General features: G+C 37.8%; 1 protein-coding gene, 1 non-coding gene and 1 pseudogene across 2 annotated transcripts in view; 2 read left to right on the top strand and 1 right to left on the bottom strand.

Moving 5' to 3' along the window:
- The window catches only part of Wdhd1 (WD repeat and HMG-box DNA binding protein 1), a 72,179-nt gene that overhangs the window by 12,054 nt on the left and 39,790 nt on the right, over nt 1-20,335 (top strand). Inside the window, exons 6-13 of the mRNA XM_008839541.3 lie at nt 137-232; nt 3,432-3,524; nt 5,107-5,213; nt 5,683-5,824; nt 10,336-10,546; nt 13,293-13,474; nt 14,903-15,087; nt 17,266-17,507. Of these exons, the coding sequence (XP_008837763.1) occupies nt 137-232; nt 3,432-3,524; nt 5,107-5,213; nt 5,683-5,824; nt 10,336-10,546; nt 13,293-13,474; nt 14,903-15,087; nt 17,266-17,507 (1,258 nt within the window). The remainder of the gene's footprint in view (nt 1-136; nt 233-3,431; nt 3,525-5,106; nt 5,214-5,682; nt 5,825-10,335; nt 10,547-13,292; nt 13,475-14,902; nt 15,088-17,265; nt 17,508-20,335) is intronic.
- LOC115071441 lies at nt 1,826-1,934 on the top strand. The gene has a single exon (XR_003850529.1). It is a non-coding gene; the product is annotated as a U6 spliceosomal RNA (small nuclear RNA).
- On the bottom strand, nt 8,526-8,917 carry LOC103739251 (annotated as a pseudogene).

Raw genomic sequence — 20,335 nt, forward strand, 5'->3', positions numbered from 1 at the left:
ATATATGGGCTATTCTATTAAGTGGCTTTTTTTCAGGACATATATCAAATGGAAGAAACCACATATTAAGTGTAACTCAGTTCTGCATATATTTTGGAAAACATTTTGATAAAAAAAACTTCTTTTTTTAAATTAGACATGTGCTATTAGCTGGCCTCTACTCCAAAAATGCAATGATGTAGTAAATGCAAAATCCATCTGCAGACTTGCCTGGCAGCCCAAAACTGGAAAGGTAAATGATACTTATTTTTCAACCCTTGAATTCTTTTAGTCCTTGTTAACTTTTAATGTGAGGATAGTTTGGTTTTTATTTGTAATTTTATTTGTATTATACATTTCAGAATTCCAAGCCAAATAATTAATACTGAAATGCTTCAAGAAGCATTTCAAATTTAACACAAAAAAATATTGTGTGTGTATGCTGTGTATGATGTGTGAGTGTGTGTGGAGGCCAGAAGACAACTGTGGAGTTGATCTCTCCTTCCACCTTTAACATAGGTTTGGGGATCAAACTCAGTTTATCAGACTGTCATGCTTTTGCCTCAAATGCTGTCACCTGTTGAACCATCTCACCAGCACACATTTCAACATTTTATAGATTGTTTTTCATTATGCATTTCACATTAATTATTTTGTATTTTTCTTCTCATTCATGCTTAATGGAACAACTCTCAAACAGGCTTACATGCAGTGTTGAAGAGATTTGAAAGTTTTGATCCGAATAAATGACTCAGTGCTCCTTCTAGGTGTGTCCTATAGATGTATTTATACATGTGCACTGCAGTATTTAACAGAAATATCATGCCGTTCAATAAGATTGGAAACATCTTAGGTGTTCATTTGTAGAGAAGTGGTTAAATAAATTTTGGTAATCCTGAAAGCAAGGTTTCTCTGTGTTAGGTGAGGAATAACTTCATGCGCTCATAAAAAAACTTTAAGATTATTAAGTACAAACTATCAAGCTACAGAATAGTAGATATAAGTAGAATGCTACTGTTTATTAATAAAGAGATACATGTATACTTAAATGCTTCTTTTTTATTTATTATTTTTATTTTATGTGTATGAATGTATTGCCTGGGTATATGTAAGTGCACTCATGTTGTGCAGTGCCTGCGGAGGTCAAAAGAGGGCATCATCCCCTGGAACTGGAGTTATGAATGATTGTTAGCTGCCATGTGGGTGCTGGGATTTGAACTTGAGTCCTCTGCAAGAGCAGCCAGTGCTCTTAACCTCTGAGCCATCTCTCTAACCCCATACTTAAGTACTTTTATAAATACTTTACATATGCAGTCTTTGTTTTGTTTTGATTTGTTCTTTTGAGACAGGGTCAAACTTGCTATGTAGCCAAGGATGGCTCTGATCTCCTGATCCTATTTCTGCCTCCTGAGTGCTGGAATTACAGGCTTGTGCTACCACATCCTATTCAGATGCATTCTTTTATAGTCTATACTTATATTTAACATTGATTAGTAGAACTAGACCTGATTGAGAAATGATTTGTTGTTGTTTTGGGTATTTATTTATTTATATTTTTATTTTTATTTTTTTGGTCTTTTTGAGATGGGGTTTCCCTGTAGCTCCAGCTGTCCTGGAACTCACTATGTAGACCAGGCTGGCCTTGAACTCGCAGAGATCCGCCTGCCTCTGCCTCCCGAGTTCTGGGATTAAAGGTGTGCGCCACCATGCCCAGCGGTTTTTTTGATTTTTAATACAGGGACTACCCAGGCTACCTTAAACTCAGGATCTCCTTGCCTCTGCATCCTGAGTGCTGGGATTACAGGCATATACCACCACACCCAGCTTCCACGTGAACATTTTAAGAGTGTGCATTTGCTTTGGCATCACATATACTAAAATTGGAATGATACAGAGAATTATAGCATGGTCCCTACGCAAGGTTGACACAAATTCATGAAGTGTTCCATATTTTTTGAAAATGCCATGTTATTTAACAGGCATGGTGATACAGGCTTTAATCCTAGCCCTTAGCAGGCAGATCTCTGTGAATTTGAGGTCAACCTGGTCTACATAGCCAGTTCCAGCCAGCTAGGGCTATAGGGAGATTCTGTTTCAAAAAAAAAAAAAAAAAAAAAAATCTGAATTACAGTGATGGTTAAACTAAAGGGAATCTAGTATATTTGCCTTCAAAACATTAACCTAATTTAAAAAATACTGACATTAGTATAGTTTTACTATTTGTTGATCTTGTTTGTTTGTTTTTTGAGAAGGGAGCTCTCTGTAGCTCCATCTGACCTAGAACTTAAGTTTTGTAGACCAAGCTGGCCTGGATCTCACAGAGATGTATCTGCTTCTGCCTCCCAAGTGCTGGGATTAAAGGTATGTGACGTCATGTCCAGTTTGTTAATCTCTTTTTAAAAAAATGGAAAAATACACAGGTTTTTGTTTTTTATTTTTGGGGTTTTTTTTTGGTCTTTTTGAGGCAGGGTCCCCTTGTAGCCCCAGCTAGCCTGGAACTCACTATGTAGACCAGGCTGGCCTTGAACTTAGAGATCTGCCTGCCTCTGCCTGTGCTGGGATTAAAGGCATGCACCACCAAACCCGGCTTTTTTTAGGAGTTTATTTTTGAGGGCTGGAGGTCCTGGATTTTGCATATATTAAGTATATGTTCTGCCATTGAGCTATCCCTCAGCCTTTCACAGATTTATCTTTCTACTAATGTGTTTTTTGGGAAGAATATATTAAACAAGAAAAAGTACTTTGGGCTGGTGAGATGGCTCAGTGGGAATGGTGCTTGCTACCAAGCTTGATGACCTAAGTTCAATCCCTGGACCCATGTGGTAGAGGGGCAGAACCAACTCCTGCAGGTTGTCCTTTGAGTTCCACGTGCATTCTGTGGTACACACATGCGCACATGCATGTACATATACAATAAATAAATAAAAATAATTTTTTTTAAAAAGTACTGACTTTATTTCCAACTAGCAAATGAGATTACTTTTTAGATATAGCTATAAGTCCTTCCAGTAAATGAGTTGTAGAAAGCTAGATTCCTTTAGAAATAATAAGAAATTGTAAGGGGCTGATGAAATGACTCAGTGGATAAGGGCACATTCTTCCAGGCCAGATGACTTGGGTGTGTGTGATCCATGGAAATTCACATGGTGGAACGGGAGAATCTCTGACCTCCACTTGTGCACCAAAGCATGTATGTACCCAGACACACACAGAAGAAATGTAAAATACATACATAGAGACATAGTAGCTACTGGTTCTGTGTTCATTATAAGTAATAGCGTCAGGGCACCCATTTCTTGTTTAATCAAAATTTTAAATGATCTTCTGAGGTTTGTTACTAGTACTTGAAATTCAGATTTCTCTTATGTTTTGTAGGTTTTGATTAATTTTATGTTTTTTTTTCCCTCTGAAAATTAAATTTAATGTAAATTTTTGTTCGTCTTTCCTTATAGTTACTAGCAATTCCTGTGGAAAAATCTGTAAAGCTGTATTGGAGAGAAACTTGGAGTAACCCTTTTGATCTTTCAGATAGCTCTATCTCTCAGGTAGGTTTTGTAAGCGACTTTGAGTGGCCATAGAGAATATTTAATGCTTACTTCATGAAATGACAGTTGTGGTTAAATACAGGAAATAAAGAACAGCACCAGGTTATATATGTGCCTGTCTTATGCCACCTCAGCTTTCATTCATTTGATCAATAACTGGACACTAGGTAGATCTTTGTCAGAGCCTATATGGTGTTTTTCTTTAGTGAGATTTAATGAGAATATATATTTATAGGGGCTGGTGCAGTGACTCAGTAGTAAAGAGCACTGGCTGATGTTGGAGAGGACCCGAGTTTGGTTCCCAGCATCCACATGGCGACTAACAGTGGTCTGTAACTCTGGTTACAGGGGATCCGACACCCTCTTCTGACTTCCACAGGCATTGCATGACCCAGATGCATGTACATACATCCAGACATAACACTCATACACAGAAAATAAAAATAATAAAACAATAATTTTTTATAAATGTTTTTTTATTTTTTTATTTTTTATTTTATGTGTATGCATGTATTGCCTGCATGTAGGTAAGTGGACCTGTGTCATGCAATGCCAGTGGAGAACAGAAGAGGCTGTCAGATCCCCTGGAACTGGAGTTAGGACAGTTGTTAGCTGCCATGTGGGTGCTGGGATTCGAACCCCGGTCTTCTGCAAGAACAGTCAGTGTTCTTAACCGCTGAGCCATCTCTCCAGCTGGGCGTGGTGGCGCATGCCTTTAATCCCAGCACTCGGGAGGCAGAGGCAAGCAGATCTCTGTGAGTTCAAGGCCAGCCTGGTCTACATAGTGAGTTCCAGGACAGCTGGAGTTTCAGGGAGACCCTGTCTCAAAAAGACCCCCCCCCCAAAAAATACCCCAAAAATAAATTTATAAGAAGTAAAATTAATCTTAACCCAATGTTAGAACAAGTTATTCTTGAATTTTTATCATGAGTCACAGTAAGACTTGTGATTATATCCTCCAGAATTTCTTACTCTTTCTGATTCTGTCTCTCATTTCATTCCTCTCAAATCTTAGAGCAAAAAAGTTACGGATCTATATTCGTTGACTCTCTTAGACTTGTGTGGTTTTGCAGTAAAGGAAACAGTCTCGGCATATCAGCAGTGACATCCTAAGGTTGGCTTCACTTGCTGCTGTCTTCATCTTGACGGTTAAGAGTTCTTGTGGCTTCTCTTTTCAGAATGAGTAGCATTTTATTATATTTCACTTTAAAAATTGGGCTGGTATTAATTTTCTCCTGACCAACAAAATAATCCCTGGTAATAGTTGGGTATTATAGAAAAAGAAAGTTAAAAGTAAGGTTACTTTATCTTGCCATTTATATAGCAAATGAAATTAGAATAATATAATCTAGGGTCTTTCTGTTTGTTTGTTTTTGTTTTTGAGACAGGGTCTCTCTGTAGATGAGGCTGGCCTTGAACTCACAGAGATCCACCTGTCTCTGCTTCCCGAGTGCTGTGACTACAGGCATGTGCCACCACACCCGGCTCTATAGTCTAGGGTCTAAAAACTTTAAATTTGGGATAATAAAATGAGTAGTTTTCAGATATACAACACCGTTATTTATTAACTGTTTCTTTGTAGGCTCTCAATATAGTAACCTGGTCTCCCTGTGGGCAATATTTAGCTGCAGGTACCATTAATGGCTTAATTGTAGTTTGGAATGTAGAAACCAAAGACTGCATGGAAAGGTATGATTTAGTATTTTGTTCCTCATTCATTTCTTTTTTGTTATTGTTAGGAAATTTTCCAAAGTTTCGACTAATCAAAATGAAAATAGCTTTTAGATTGTAAAAACCATTTTTTTACATTTATTTTTGATGTCTATACATGTGGTTGGGTGGGCATGTGGGTTTGTACACCAGAGTGTACTGTCAGCTCAGAGGACAGCTTTCATGAGTCCCTTCTCTTCTCCTATCATATGTATTCTAGGGGTTAAATTCAGTCATCAGGCTTGGTGGCAAGTTCCCTTACCGATGAGCTATCTTGCCAGCACCAGCACTATGTAAATTTCTCATTGAAACTTACCCAAAACCTAAATGTACAGTGTTTGTTTGCTTATTTGTTTGGTGATGCTTGGGCTTGAATGCATGCTAGGCAAGTGCTCTACCTGAGTTACATTCCCAGCCCAACTGATTATGCACTGTTTCTCATTTTTAGGATAAAACATGAAAAAGGTTATGCAATTTGTGGCCTGTCCTGGCATCCTGCTTGTGGTCAAATATCTTATACTGATGCGCAAGGAAATCTTGGGCTCCTGGAAAATGTTTGTGACCCCAGTGGAAAAATGTCGAGCAATAAGGTAATGTACTAGAACAGTTTCTTCCAATTGTTTCTGTATTTGTATGGATTTAGAAAATATGTAAACTACCTTGTTTTCTTGTGAAATTACAATTCAAGTTATCCTTGATGCTCAATAATCACAAGTGGTTTTAAATTTGTTCAACTTAATATTTCTCATAGATTTTAAAATATTTTTTGATTTTTAAAAAATTTTATGTGTGTCAGTGTTTTCCTGCATGTATGTAATTGTACCACATAATACCTGTGGAGGCCAGAGGAAAGTGTTGTATCCACTGGAACTGGAGTTAGGGACATTAACTATATGGGTGCTGGGAACCTGGGTCCTCTGCGAGAGTAGCTAGTGCTCTTAGCTGCTGAGTCATATTTTCAACCCTTCTCATAAATATTTTACTGGGAAATTTTATTCCCTCTATTTGATGCTTTTCTAAGGAATTTTCTTTATAAAATGCTATTTTTTTTGTATTTGTGTGTTCTACGGATTGTTAGATAAATGTTTTAGAGCTAAAATTTAGGTTACATAGCAAGTTAAGGTCAACCTGGGCAACTTAGTGAGACCCTGTCTCAAAGTAGTAATAAAAGGGAGAGATAGTGGTTAAGAGCATTGACTGCTCTTGCAGAAGACCTGGGTTTAGTTCCGAAGACCCAGGTTCAGTTCCCAGTGCCCACATGGCAGCTCACATTAGTCTGTAACTCCAGTTTCAGGGGATTGGATGGCCCTCTAGTCCCACAGGTGGTACACATACATATGCTACACATATACATATATACATGCAGGCAAAACACTCAGATACATAAAAATTTTTTAAAAACTTAATAGGGGCTGGGCATGGTGATGCACGCCTGTAGTCCCAGCACTTGAGAGGCAGAGGCAGGTGGATCTCTGAGTTCAAGACCAGCCTGGTCTACATAGTGAGTTCCAGGACAGCTGGAGCTATAGGGAGACCCTGTCTCAAAAAGTCCAAAAAACAAAAAACAGAAAGTTTCAATCCAAAGCATTCTTACTGAATCTTTAATCCTATGTAAAATTGAACATTTTCTCCATTTTGGTCTTATTCATCATAGTACATATTTCTGTCTTAACACTAGTTAGCATTTTTATATACTCTATCCTAAATGCAAAGCAAAAAAAAAAAAGTTTTTTTCCCTAGTTTTAAAAAAAAAAAAAAAATCCCAAAAATGTTTTGGGCTAACATTTGTTTATGAAATTTAGGGCTATAGTTGGAACAGTTAAATGTCGTACACTATCTAGTCGTTAATTTAATTAATTACTAAAATTCTATGTTTAAATGTATGAGTTTAGTAGTACTTTTATTCTCTTTTTATTAAGCATTAACTTTCCAAAACATAATTATATTTACTTCCAATTAAAAGATTTGTGATATATTGATTTTTAATCCCTTAATAGTGTTCTGATTAGAATCTAATAGTACAAAAATATAGTTATACATTGGCTCAACATTTGTATGGTTTCTTTGGTCTTGTAGAAATAAGTTGTAGCTTCTGCAGTGTCTGCTTATTATTTCACCTTGTAAATGATCCTAAAGACTTGTTTGTAGTGACACCTAACTCCTGCAATAAGTTTACATTCCCAGGAAATGCTGATTTAATCTTTGTTGAGTTTCCTTATCTCCTTGTGTATATATATAATTTTTATTTTATGTGTATGAGTATATTACCTGCATGTAGGGGTGCCCATGTTGTGCAATGACCACCAAGGTCAAAAGAGGGTGTCCCCTGAAACTGGTTATAGATGGTTATTAGCTGCCATGTGGGTGTTGGGAATGGAGCCCAGGTCCTCTGCAAAAGCAGCCAGTGTTCTTAACTGCTGAGCTATCATTCCAGCCCCCTCCTTATGTTTCTATTGGCTCTATTTCCTTATTTCTATAAGCATTAACAACAACAACAACAACAAAATCACCCTAAGCTTTAAGGGAGTTGATATAAAACAAATGTGTCTCACTTGAGTAATATCTTGTTCAAAAGTGAAGTAGATGAGAAGTCAGGCAATGTGGTGGCACCCGAGTAATCCCAGCACTCACAAAGCTGAGGCTGGAGGATCAAAAATTCCAGGTTAGAGGGCTAGAGAGATAGCTCAGCGGTTAAGAACACTGACTATTCTTGCAGAAGACCCAGGTTCAAATCCCAGCACCCACGTGGCAGCTAACAACTGTTTATAACTCCAGTTTCAGGGGATCCAACAGTCTCTTCTGACCTCCACGGGCATTACACAACACGGGTGCACTTACCTACATGCAGGAAATACACACATACACAGAAAATAAAAATAATAAACTATTTTTTTTAAAAAAAATTCCAGGTTAGCGTGGGCTACATACCTCTGCAGCAAACAAAAACAAAATCATGTCTTATAATAGAAATGAGGGATTGTGTAGTGAGTTTATTATAGTAATGTGAAGGGACTTTTATTCTGGAGGATCACCGGAGGGATAAACTTTTGCTTACGTTTTGATACTTTTCTTTTTGTACGTTTTGTTTTTTCTGCATCCCTATTTGAAGATGAATTTTAATCCCTTGATAATGCTCATACCTGGCCTCTAAGGGTTGACTCAAGAGTGGTGAACCCAGGATTTGCTTTCAGGCACTTTGATAGCTGTTGGAATCATTTCTAGATAGGTTCTAAGTTGTAGGACGTCTTCTGTCCTCAGAGGCATTTTTTTTCTTAAAGTTTATTTATGAATTCATACAAAACATTCCAGATACGTGTTTTGATTTTCACTTTTCTGATCCTGGTTGATCTGTAACTAACATAATTCATAACTCTTCACTGTTAGTGCCTACATGTAACCAATCATGTAGATTATTCAGGTATTTTTTGGAGAGCTATTTCACAGACCTTTTGGAAAAGACACCTCGGAAGTTACAGTGATCTTGCTTGTGCACTTTTCTGTGGTTACATTCCCTCCACCAAGATTCCCAGCTTTTTCATTCACTTTGATTCTCTCCTGAAGGAACTGCTTCAAATTGGCAGCATCCATGATTCCATCTTCTGCAGTGTGGGTGCATTCAAGGGCGATCTTTAAAAGCTGTTCCTACCTTACCCCCTTACCACAAGCTTTTCAGAGGCTGCCATGGTGGTAGTGGAGGCAGAAAGCCAGAGATTCTTTAGTGTCCCTTCATGGTTACCACATGTTACCAGAGAAATCGGAGTTCCATTTTGTGGGTTCTTAGTCTTACTAATAAATAAGAGAATTTAAGAAACTGACTCAGAAGGAAGTTCAAAGATGATTTTATTAGAGTTTGACTGGAAAACAATAGAGCAGGCAAGCTGAAAATTCTAGCAGTTGCTGAGAAGGAAGGAGATAGAGAAGAGGAAAGTCACTTCCTTTAAACTAGACATGGAGATTAGCAAGCAGCAGTAGAAAGGTAGAGGGGTTGGGAGGTTGAGTTTAGAGGACTGAGAAAGCCCAGAGCGTCGGGGAAAGCATGCTTCTAGCCAGTATCTGAAAAAGAGATAAAGAGAAGGAAATGAAGAGTTGTACTTTTTGCAGTAGAACTCAAAAAGTGGGCAGGCTTAGTAGTGCTGCGTGATGGTATCTGCAAGTAGTGGCCGTCATCTGGTATTTGCTTAAATGTTTGCCCCTGTATTCCTGTCATGTCCTCTGACCTCAAACAAAGGGTTTAAAAAAAGTATTACTAATCATTCTTATATCACAGCTATTTGCTTACTTGGCAGAGTTTTTAGTTTTTATATATATATACACACAAACACACACACACACACACATATATATATATACCTACCTACCTTTAGGAGCCAGGTGTGGTGGTGTATGCCTGTAATTCTAGCACTTGAGGAGATAGAGGAGGCAGGATCAGAAGTTCAAGGACAGCTGTGGTAACATAGTGAGCTTGAGGCCAGTGTGGGCTATATGAGATTGTGTTTCAAAAACAAAACAAGGGCCTGGAGTGGTGACTCATTAAGAGCATTTGCTGTTCTTCTAGAGCACCCATATTCAGTGCACGCACAGCACCCACATGGTGACTCTATTGCCCTCTTCTGGCCTTGGCAAGCACTGCACACATACCAATAAACATACTGGCAATCAAAACACTTGTACAAATAAAAGCAATCATTAAAAAAAATCATTTAACTTACTTAAAAGAATTAAAAACAGACCAGAGCAATTGCTCAGTGGTTAAGAGCATTGGCTGCTCTTGCACAGGACTGAGGTTTGATTCCCAGCACCCCACCCACCTGGTGGCTAACAGCTGTTTGTAACTCCACTTCCAGGGGATCTGATGCCTTCTGAACCTTCATGGGCACTGCTATTTTAAAAAATAATAAAATAATAAAAAACAAAACAGAAAAGAAGGGTGCCTTTGGGGGTCTAGGACATACTTTAGTGCTAGAATTCTTTCCTAGTTTGTACAAGGAGCTGGGCTTGTCTCCAGCACCACATTACAAACAAAAGAAAAAGCTGTCTTTTGAATAATTGTTTTTCCAAATAACTTACTAATTGCATTCTAATTTATATATGTTTTCTCAAGGTGTCTAGCAGAGTGGAAAATGATTACAATGATCTTTTTGATGGAGATGATGCAAGTAATGCTGGAGATTTTCTGAATGACAATGCAGTTGAGATCCCTTCTTTTTCAAAAGGGATTATAAATGAGGATGAGGATGATGATGACCTCATGCTGACTTCAGGTCGTACAAGACAGCGAAACCACATCCTAGGAGATGACGAAAACTCAGCTGGTATGAATTTGACTTTGTGCATGTGATAATTCACCTTGTTGATTAGTATTTCCAAATCTTTATTAAAGCCACCATGGGTGGCTTAGTGTTTAGAGCTACAGTCTAAATGCTTAAGTATAAATTAACAAACTGAAAAAGGATGAAATTATATTCCAAACAAGAAAATAATAGAAATTAGCTCAGTAAAATTGACAGTAGAGCTGGGCTTGGTGGCGCACATCTTTAAACCCGGCACTCGGGAGGCAGAGGCAGGAGGATCCTCTGTGAGTTCGAGGCCAGCCAGGTTTACAGAGTGAGTTCCAGGCAGCTGGAGCTACAGGGAGACCCTGTCTCAAAAAGACAAAAACAAAAACAAAAATATTAAAAAAAAATTAAAATCAAAGCCATGACATTGAAAAATGTATCCTCTTAACATTATAAACTCATGTCAAAATGAGTAATTTTTTAAACAAAAAAATAGTAAGAGTGGCATTGTTTATTTGCAGTGCTGAATCAGACAGATAATCCTTTATCTGCCTCTGGACTAACTTTTATCGCGTACTAGTCTTGCTGAGATATAAAAAGACAAACTGACTTCGTACACTTATATAACATATAAAGGGAGGATTTTCTTTAAATTTTATGTGTATGAGTGTTACACCTGCATGTAAGTGTATCTGTGTTGTGCAACACCTGCGGAGGTCGGAAGAGGGTGTTGGATTCCCTTGAACTGGATTACTGGCAATTGTTAGCCATCATGTGGGTGCTGGGATTTGAACCTGTGTTTTCTGTAACAGCAGCCAGTGCTCTTAACCACTGAGCCATCTCTTCAACTCCACGGAGGAATATTTTAAAAGTCAGCTCTAAGAATTGTGGGTATTAGTTGATATTTTACCGAAACTCAGTGAATAATGCTGTTTTTTTGTTGGTTTGTTTGTTTGTTTAGGGTTTTTTTGTTTGGTTTTTTTTGTCTTTTTGAGACAGGATCCCTCTAGCTTGGAACTTACTATGTTAGACCAGGCTGGCCTTGAACTCAGAGAGATCTTCCTGCCTCTGCCTCCCCAGTGCTGGGATCAAAGGTGTGCACCACCATGCCTGGCCTGGATAATAGTTTCTTAAAGTTTGCTTACAATTTGGAATCTTTAAACTGAAATGAGCTCTTTCCACTAACTCTATTCAATTTAAATCCATTGCTCTAACTTGAACTTGAAATAAAATATTTTGGCTATGTTTTATTTTGTAGTATAGGCCTTTAATTTAGAAAATACTAGCTCCCTGAGATTTACAAGCCTTCATACTGATATTTCATTGTTCAATATAAATGTATACTATATTTGTTAGTACTACTTTCAGTCTTACCAGAAGTTTTTAAATATTAGAAAGTAGTAAATCTCATGGTGGCAAAATATAAATTTTTCAGTCTTTTAATTTTTGCTTGGATGCTCAGATTTTATCATTATCAACAAATTCTTGCAGTTATTTTTATTACATGACAGGCTCACTTCATTCATTTCCAGAAAATGTTGGCCACATATCCAAGTCTGTGTAATTATAGTTCAGCTGGCCTTTTGTGAAAAAAAAATCCATTAGTTCATCTTACAACTCAAAACATTGCTCACATTATTTTTTTTTTCACAATAATCATTATAGTTCTTTTTTTTTTGTCTTTTTGAGACAAGGTCTCCCTGTAGCCCCAGCTGTCCTGGCACTCACTATGTCGACCAGGCTGGCCTCAAACTAACAAAGTTCCCCCTGCCTCTGCCTCCCAGGTGCTGGGATTAAAGGCAAGAGCCACCATGCCCAGCTGCTTTTGCATTATTTCTCCCTCCCTCCTTTCCTCCCTCCCTCCTTTCTTTTTTCTTTTTTTTTTTTTCTTTTGGTTTTTTTGAGACAGGGTCTCCCTTGGAGCCACAGCTGGCCCAGAACTCACTATGTTGACCAGTCTGGCCTTACAGAGATCTGCCTGCTTCTGCCCCCTGAGTGCTGGGATTAAAGGTATGGGGTTGCCATGCCTGGCTCATTTCTGCATTTCTTTTTTTCTTTTTCTTTTGGTTTTTTTGAGACAGGGTCTCCCAGTAGCCCCAGCTGTCCTGGAACTCACTATGTAGACCAGGCTGGCCTGAAACTCACAGAGATCTGCCTGCTTCTGCTTCCCAAGTCCTGGGACTACAGGCATGGGCCACCACGCCCGGCTTTCTTTTTTTATTTTATTTTATTTTATTTTGTTTTGTTTTGTTTTACTTTACTTTTATTTTATTTTATTTTATTTTATTTTTTGGTCTTTTGAGACAGGGTCTCCCTGTAGCCCCAGCTCCCCAGCTGTCCTGGAACTCACTCTGTAGACCAGGCTGGCTTTGAACTCCCTAAGATCCAATTTTATTTATTATTTTCAGTTTATGTGTATAAGTGTATTTTCTGCTTGTATGTAAGTGCACTTGTGTCATGCAGTACAGGTGAAGGTCAGAAGAGAGTGTCAGATTCCCCTGGAACTAGACTTATGGACGATTGTTAGCCACCATGTGAGTGCTGGGAATCGAACCCAGGTCCTCTACAAGTGCCTCCAGCACTCTTAACCACTGAGCCATCTCTCCAGCCTCATTTTTACATTTCTTTAGGAGAGTGGAAGAGGCAAGTATTGTGTCAATCACATGAAATCAATTAACTATCATTAAATATAAATAGGAAAGTCACCATGACAGTTTTTGTAATGCTTCTTTTTCTAGGTCAGTAGTATTTTTTTATTCTTTTGTAATTCTTTGTATTGTAGATGCTACAGTGCTACAAACTGGTCTTTTCAAAGAAGAGAAAGAAGATGATCAGGCAGGCAATATTCACAGTCTACCCCTTATAAAATCCCAAAGGCCATTTTATGATGGGCCCATGCCAACTCCCCGACAAAAGCCATTCCAGCCAAGTTCTACACCCTTGCATCTCACTCATAGATTCATGGTAAGCCTTAGGTCTACGCTTAACTGTTACATAGAGTTTCAGCATTTTTTTCTCATTGTGGTTTATTGGATTAAAAAACAATTTTAAAAACCTAGATTAAGTGGACTGAAGCATTTTGGATGATTGTAATTTTATGGTTGATTTATGGTTAACTAATAATTTTAATCTTATTTCAACATTCTTATTGAAAATCTTGTTAAAATTCTGATTTACAAAATGACATAATGAATCTAAATAAATATGACTCTCTTGTAATACTTCTTGGAATATTTCCAAACCTTATTTCTCGTTTTTATACAGACACACACACACGCATGCATGCACACACATTTTTCCTGCAAGTTTGAGAGCTGATAAAGTTTAGTACTTTTATTTTATTTGTTGGTTATTTGAAGATTTCCATTCTGAAAATTTTGTTTGTTGGTTTTATTGAACTATTGTTTGTTGGTTTTTATTGAAATATGTCTTGGTACATATTTTAATGTAAATACTAAGTAAGAATGAAGTTAAATAATAAAGTGTTTGGGCTGGAGAGATGGCTCAGCGGTTAAGAACACTGCTTGTTCTTGCAGAAGACCCGGGTTCAAATCCCAGCACCCACATGGCAGCTAACAACTCTCCCTAACTCCAGTTCCAGGGGATCCGACAGCCTCTTCAATAAAAATAATAAAAAAAATATTTATTAAAAAAATAATAAAGCGTTATTGCTGTTTGTAGTGTTAGTAATCCTCATCAAGAAATACATATTATTACTAATGTTTATACACACACACACATATATATATTTATTTATTTGAGACAAGGTCTTTCTACGTAGATCAGACTGGTCTTGAACTTAGAGAGATCTGCCTGCCTCTGCCTTCTGAGTATTGGAATTAAAGACATATGCCACCCCATCTGGCAGTGTCAATATTTTATTTATAAACATTACTGTAGAAATAATACACCAATTTTATTAGAAATACTAGGGCATAGTGTAAGCCTATAATATACATCAGTGGAAGATAAACTTTCCAAATAGTAATTATTTATGTTGCCTTATAATATATGTATTTTTTCCTGTAATATAAACAGGTAGTTGGAACAAGAAAAAAAAAATCTGTTGTTGTTGACATCTATATCTGTACAGAAAGTCAAGATTGAAATACTTGTTTTAAAGAGTTTGATTTGTTGTTAAGTACTTTTTTAATGATAGTAATATAATTTTTTAAATGTTAAATACCTTATTTGCTAAGTGCCTTCTTATAAGGAAGGGAATAATTAATAATTATCACTCTGGTATTACTGCTGCTACCTGAAACGATTTTGAGTTAGATAAAATATTCCCTTAACTTGAACCTTGATACAATTTGAACTTGATATTTAAATTTGTACTCTCCTGGTATAGATTATAGGAGGTCCTGTTCTTATTGATTCTCCATACTCTAGGTGTGGAACTCTATTGGAATTATTCGCTGTTACAATGATGAGCAGGACAATGCCATTGATGTGGAGTTCCATGACACCTCCATACACCACGCCACACACTTATCAAACACTTTGAACTACACAGTGGCAGATCTTTCCCATGAAGCTATTTTGTTGGCATGTGAAAGCACTGATGACCTAGCCAGGTAAAGTCAAGATTATTTGGAAGTTTGGCATTATTAAAGTGTTAGATCAAATTAAATCTTTTGGGTTTTTTAAAAATATTTTATTTATTATTATTATTATCATCATTATTTGGTCTTTTTGAGAACTGGAGTTAAGGATGGTTCGTAGCCACCATGTGGGTGCTGGGACTCGAACCTGGGTCCTCTGTAAGAGCAGTCAGTGCTCTTAACCGCTGAGCCATCTCTAGCCCCTGGGTTTTTTTTTTTTTTTTTACTTTTTGAGACAGGGTCTGCCTGTAGCCCCAGCTGGCCTTGAACTCACAGAGACCCTCCTGCCTCTGCCTCCCAAGTTCTGGGATCAAAGGAGTGTGCCATCACACCTGTCCTCAAATGATATCTTTTGTAGTATGGAATACCAGAAAGAAGAGCTTGGTCCAAACACCAGCATAGTGCCTCAGAACACGTGTCTGTTTTGCTCTGATTGTCTCCTTGTTACATCATCTACATATCAAAATGATAAAGTGATGTGATGTAATTTATAATGTGAGAGATGAGGTTTTATTTTATATTGTTAGTATTGTTATGGGAACAGTAACATTCACTGAAAAAAGTTTAGAATATTTAGAAAAAGTTCCCTCAGAATTCTACTCTCAGATGGTTTTTTTGAGATAGGGTCTCCATGTAGCCACAGCTAACGTGGAACTTACTATGTAGACCAGGCTGACCTTGAATGCACAGAGATTCCCCTGCCTCTGCCTCTCCAAGTGCTGGGATTAAAGGTATGTGCCATCACACCCAGCAGATGTAACTACTCCTATTTAGCCCTCTAGATATCTTTCTATGAAACCACTCCTTTTAAAATTTATCTTATTGTAGTATAATGTATATGCAATAAAATATGCCTGTATTTCAGACGGATCTCTATATACATAGCTAACTACTACTATAATCAATATAGAATATCTTTTATTATTTCCTTGAGATTTATTCAGTCGTAGCCTTGGATAGCTATTGACCTGGGGTTTTGTTTTGTTTCCCACTATAAGATTTGTTCTCTCTCTTTGACAAAAGATTTTCTTCTCTCTCTCTCTCTCTCTCTCTCTCTCTCATTTGTTTTTGAGACAGGGTCTCTGTGTACCCCATCTGGCCTGGAACTCACTATGTAGCTCAAGCTGGCCTTGATCTCACAGAGGTCACCTACCTCTACCTCCTGAGTGCTGGGATTAAAGGTATGCACTACCATGCCCAGTGAAAAATAAATTTTAAAAAGGAAAATAACATCAAAAAAAGTGATATTTAAGCTGGGCATGGTGTTGTAAGCCCATAGTCCCAGCACTTGGGAGACGGAGGCAGGCGGATCTCTATGAGTTCAAGGCCAGCCTGGTCTACATTGAGTTCTAGGGCAGCTGGGGCTACAGGGAGACCCTGTCTCAAAAAGACCAAAAAATAAAATAAATAAACCAGTGATATTTATCAATTTTCTGGTTTTGCTTAAAATTTTGGTTTTCCTTACATGTTTTGATAGGTAGATATTCTTCTCTTTGTTCTCCTTAAACATATTTCATGGCTCTATATAATGTTTGTTTTATTTTAAAATCAAATACTAAATTATTCAAAGAATCACTACTGCCTCTGATTTCAATTTTTATGGTATCTGCATTCCAAATGCATAAAGAGAGAAGGCTGGAAATGTATGCGTTTCTAGCAGTGTAATAGTCTTAATGATGGTATTATGCGTGATTGTTTTTCTTTTCTTTCCTCTGTTTGGACTTTCATGACAATTCCTTTTTTTTCAGTGAGAGAACTATTACTTAATGTTTTGACACTTTTTAAAAAAAGTCTTAGCTGTGGGTATGTGTGCATTTATGACATAGAATCACACTTTAGAGCCTTTAGCCTCCTTTTTTCCATTTAACCTTATTTTATATCTTCAAATATTCTTCCAAAATATGACTTAACTGTTTTTACATAGATCATTTTAAGGTTATTTCATGGGTTTGGGATGTAACGGGGTTGTAGAGTGCTTGCTTAGCATGTTCAAGGCAGTGGCTGTATCCCTAGTACACACATGCATATGCACACACACGATTACTTTCTTTAGAATCATTTAAGTAGAAAAATAAACTGTTGCTATCATGATTAGTTACATATGAAAATATGTAACAGTTGGATTTGTTTCTGCCTTGTTTTACTTTTCAGCAAGCTTCATTGCCTGCACTTCAGTTCCTGGGATTCAAGTAAAGAGTGGGTAGTTGATATGCCTCAGAGCGAGGACATTGAAGCCATATGTCTTGGTCAAGGATGGGTTGCTGCTGCCACTAGTACCTTGCTCCTTCGATTATTTACAATTGGAGGGGTTCAGAAAGAGGTCTTCTGCCTTCCTGGACCTGTGGTGTCTATGGCAGGACACGGAGACCAACTTTTCATTGTTTATCACAGAGGTAGGCTTTTTTCCAGTTTTATAATTTTACCATGATGTAAATTAAAATGGAAATTACTTAAGCTTCTTTTTGTTTGGGATTATATACTTCCTTTATAGTATTTGTGTCAGTATAGTCTTTGGATGTAGAGAATTTTGCTGTATTTACCAATAGCAAGGAAAATGAGAATACTCTATTTATAAACTGTATTATAGAGAATTCCAAGGTAAAACCTGATTATTTCCATATATAAATCATCTTTTGGAAAACGTGTCATTTAGGTTAAATATCTCTAAGTTATAACTCCTAGTGTAAAGGACCAAAACAGCCACAGATATGACTTTCAGAAGTTGCTTTTTCTCACTTTTTGTCTTCATTCTCCACTCATTAAGACAGGCCTTATCGAGGTTTTCTTTGTCTGGTTGGTTGGTTTGAAGCTTCTGTTTGAAGCACTGCCTTTCTTGGCCCCTATGACATCCTTTTCCCTGTTTTTTTCCTCACTTGGAAAAATGTGGATGGCTCTGTGGTTAACTCTTCTTTTTTACCACTTGAGCTGGCTCCTCTTGTTATGCTGACCTTTTTGCTGGAGTTAGCCCTCTCTTCCCTGGTCCTCTCTGAAGGTCAGGGCCTTTTGTCCGTTGATGGCATAGCCACAGTAAAAAATAGATTTTCCTTTGCCATTTTGTATATATTTACAAGTGTAGCTGAAATAAAATTCTCATGGACAATATTTACTTTTTGATTTCACTTTTTTAAAGTGTTGGTTGTAGCTCGAAATTGATACCATACAGTTTTGAGAAACACTGCTTTAGGGAATTTTCTCAAAAATTATGGTCTTAAGCATATGTGTGCCCAACTTGGCCATAAAAGTAATACCTTTTTTTTTTTTTTTTTTTAAATTCCTAACTTGCTGTTTACATAGTTTCATCACCTCAGCAAATGGCATGTTAACCATCCATGCAAGTGGGCATGGTGATGCACGCCTTTTAGTCCCAGCACTCAGGAGGCAGAGGCAGGCAGATCTCTGTGAGTTCAAGGCCAGCCTGGTCTACATAGTGAGTTCCAGGTCAGCTGGGGCTACAGGGAGACCCTGTCTCAGAAAGACTAAAAAAAAAACCAAAAACAAATGCTCAAACCACGTACCTACACGCCATGGTAGTAAAATCATCATTGTGTCAGTTCTATAGAGCAGCCATTCTGCGTCTGTCTTGTTTTATTGCATATACTAACTCCCAGTCATATGTCATGTCAGATTATCAAAGCCTCCTAAGGTTTTCTGGCTCCAGTTCCTGTCTGTTCTTTACACAGAAGCCTGGATGCTTTTTTTTTTTCGGTTTTCTTGAGACAGGGTCTCCCTGTAGCCCCAGCTGCCCTGGAGCTCACTATGTAGACCAGGCTGGCCTTGAACTCACAGAGATCTGCCTGCCTCTGCCTCCCAAGTTCTGGGATTAAAGCGTGCACTACCACGCCTGGCCCCTGTGTGCTTTTTTAAAAGCATACACCATCTCCCCTTTCTGTGTAAATCTGACATCACTTCATTTTTAGAGTAGCAGTCAAGCTACTTGTCTTCGCAAGGTGTTGTACTGCTCCTTCATGATCTCAGCTTTGTTTCTTTAACCTCATGTCTTACTACCATATTTCATGCTGTGTTCTGTTGGCCACTCCATTCTGTGAACTCTTTGCTTATTTCATTTCTGCTTTAGGGCCTTTCCATTAGCTGTTCTTCTGTCATTATTTTTCTTAAACTGTGGGTTGTGACTGCCATATGAGGTTGCAGAACTGAATGGCAGTCACAAACATGTAGCAACAGTAGACACTTTCTAAATACACAGCAACCAAAAATTAATTAAATCAAATATGCAATGAGTCCGCGTTGTTTTCATTGGTGTATGTTGTTTGTTGCTCAGTTCTCTTTCTCCGGTTATACATTTCAGGATCCTAAGCAGGGAATGAATGGTGGCATCCCTAGTGGGTGGCAGGTCTTTCTGCCTCAAATAATACAAGCAAGATAATCCCTCACAGGCACATGCAGAGGCCTGTCCCCCTCTAGAGTGTCAAATGGAGAATTAACAGTATTATAACTCTACCCCTTGTCAGCTTGACACTCAAACATATCACTTTTTTTTTTTTTTTTTTTTTTTTTTTTTTTTTTTTTGAGACATGGTCTCCCTGTAGCCCCACCTGACGTGGAACTCAGTAGACCAGGCTGACAAAGATCTGCCTGCCTCTGAGTGCTGGGACTAAAGATGTGTGCTACCACGACTGGCTCAAACACATCACTTTTAAGTCATAACCTACTATTACTTGTCCTCATTGATGCATGACCATTTTATAATGTAAAATGCATTTATTCCAACTTTAAAAGTTCCCATAGTCAGGCTAGAGAGATGGCTCTGTGGTTAAGAACACTGACCGTTCTTACAGAAGACCCGGGTTTGAATCCCAGCACCCACATGGCAGCTAACAACTGTCCGTAACTCCAGTTCCAGGGGATCCAACAGCCTCTTCTGTCCTCCGTGGGCATTGCACAACATGGGTGCACTTACTTACATGCAGGCATAACACTCATACACATAAAATTAAAAAAAAAAAAGTTCCCATAGTCTTTAGTTATTCCAGCATATTTAAAGTCCAAAGTCTTGGGCAATTGAGATTGTTTAAAAGGTAAATGCACTTGCTACACAAACCTGGCAATCTGAGTTTGACACCCACGTAAAAGGTGGAAAGAAAGATGACTCCAAAGAGTTGTCCTTTGATCTCCACATACATGCCACAGCATATGCATCTACACACATGTGTTTGTGCACATATACAATAATTACAAATAAAAAATTTTTAAACCCTAAAGT

This window comes from Nannospalax galili, unplaced genomic scaffold (assembly GCF_000622305.1).
Source record: "Nannospalax galili isolate Female #2095 unplaced genomic scaffold, S.galili_v1.0 scaffold336, whole genome shotgun sequence".
Lineage (NCBI taxonomy): Eukaryota > Metazoa > Chordata > Mammalia > Rodentia > Spalacidae > Nannospalax > Nannospalax galili.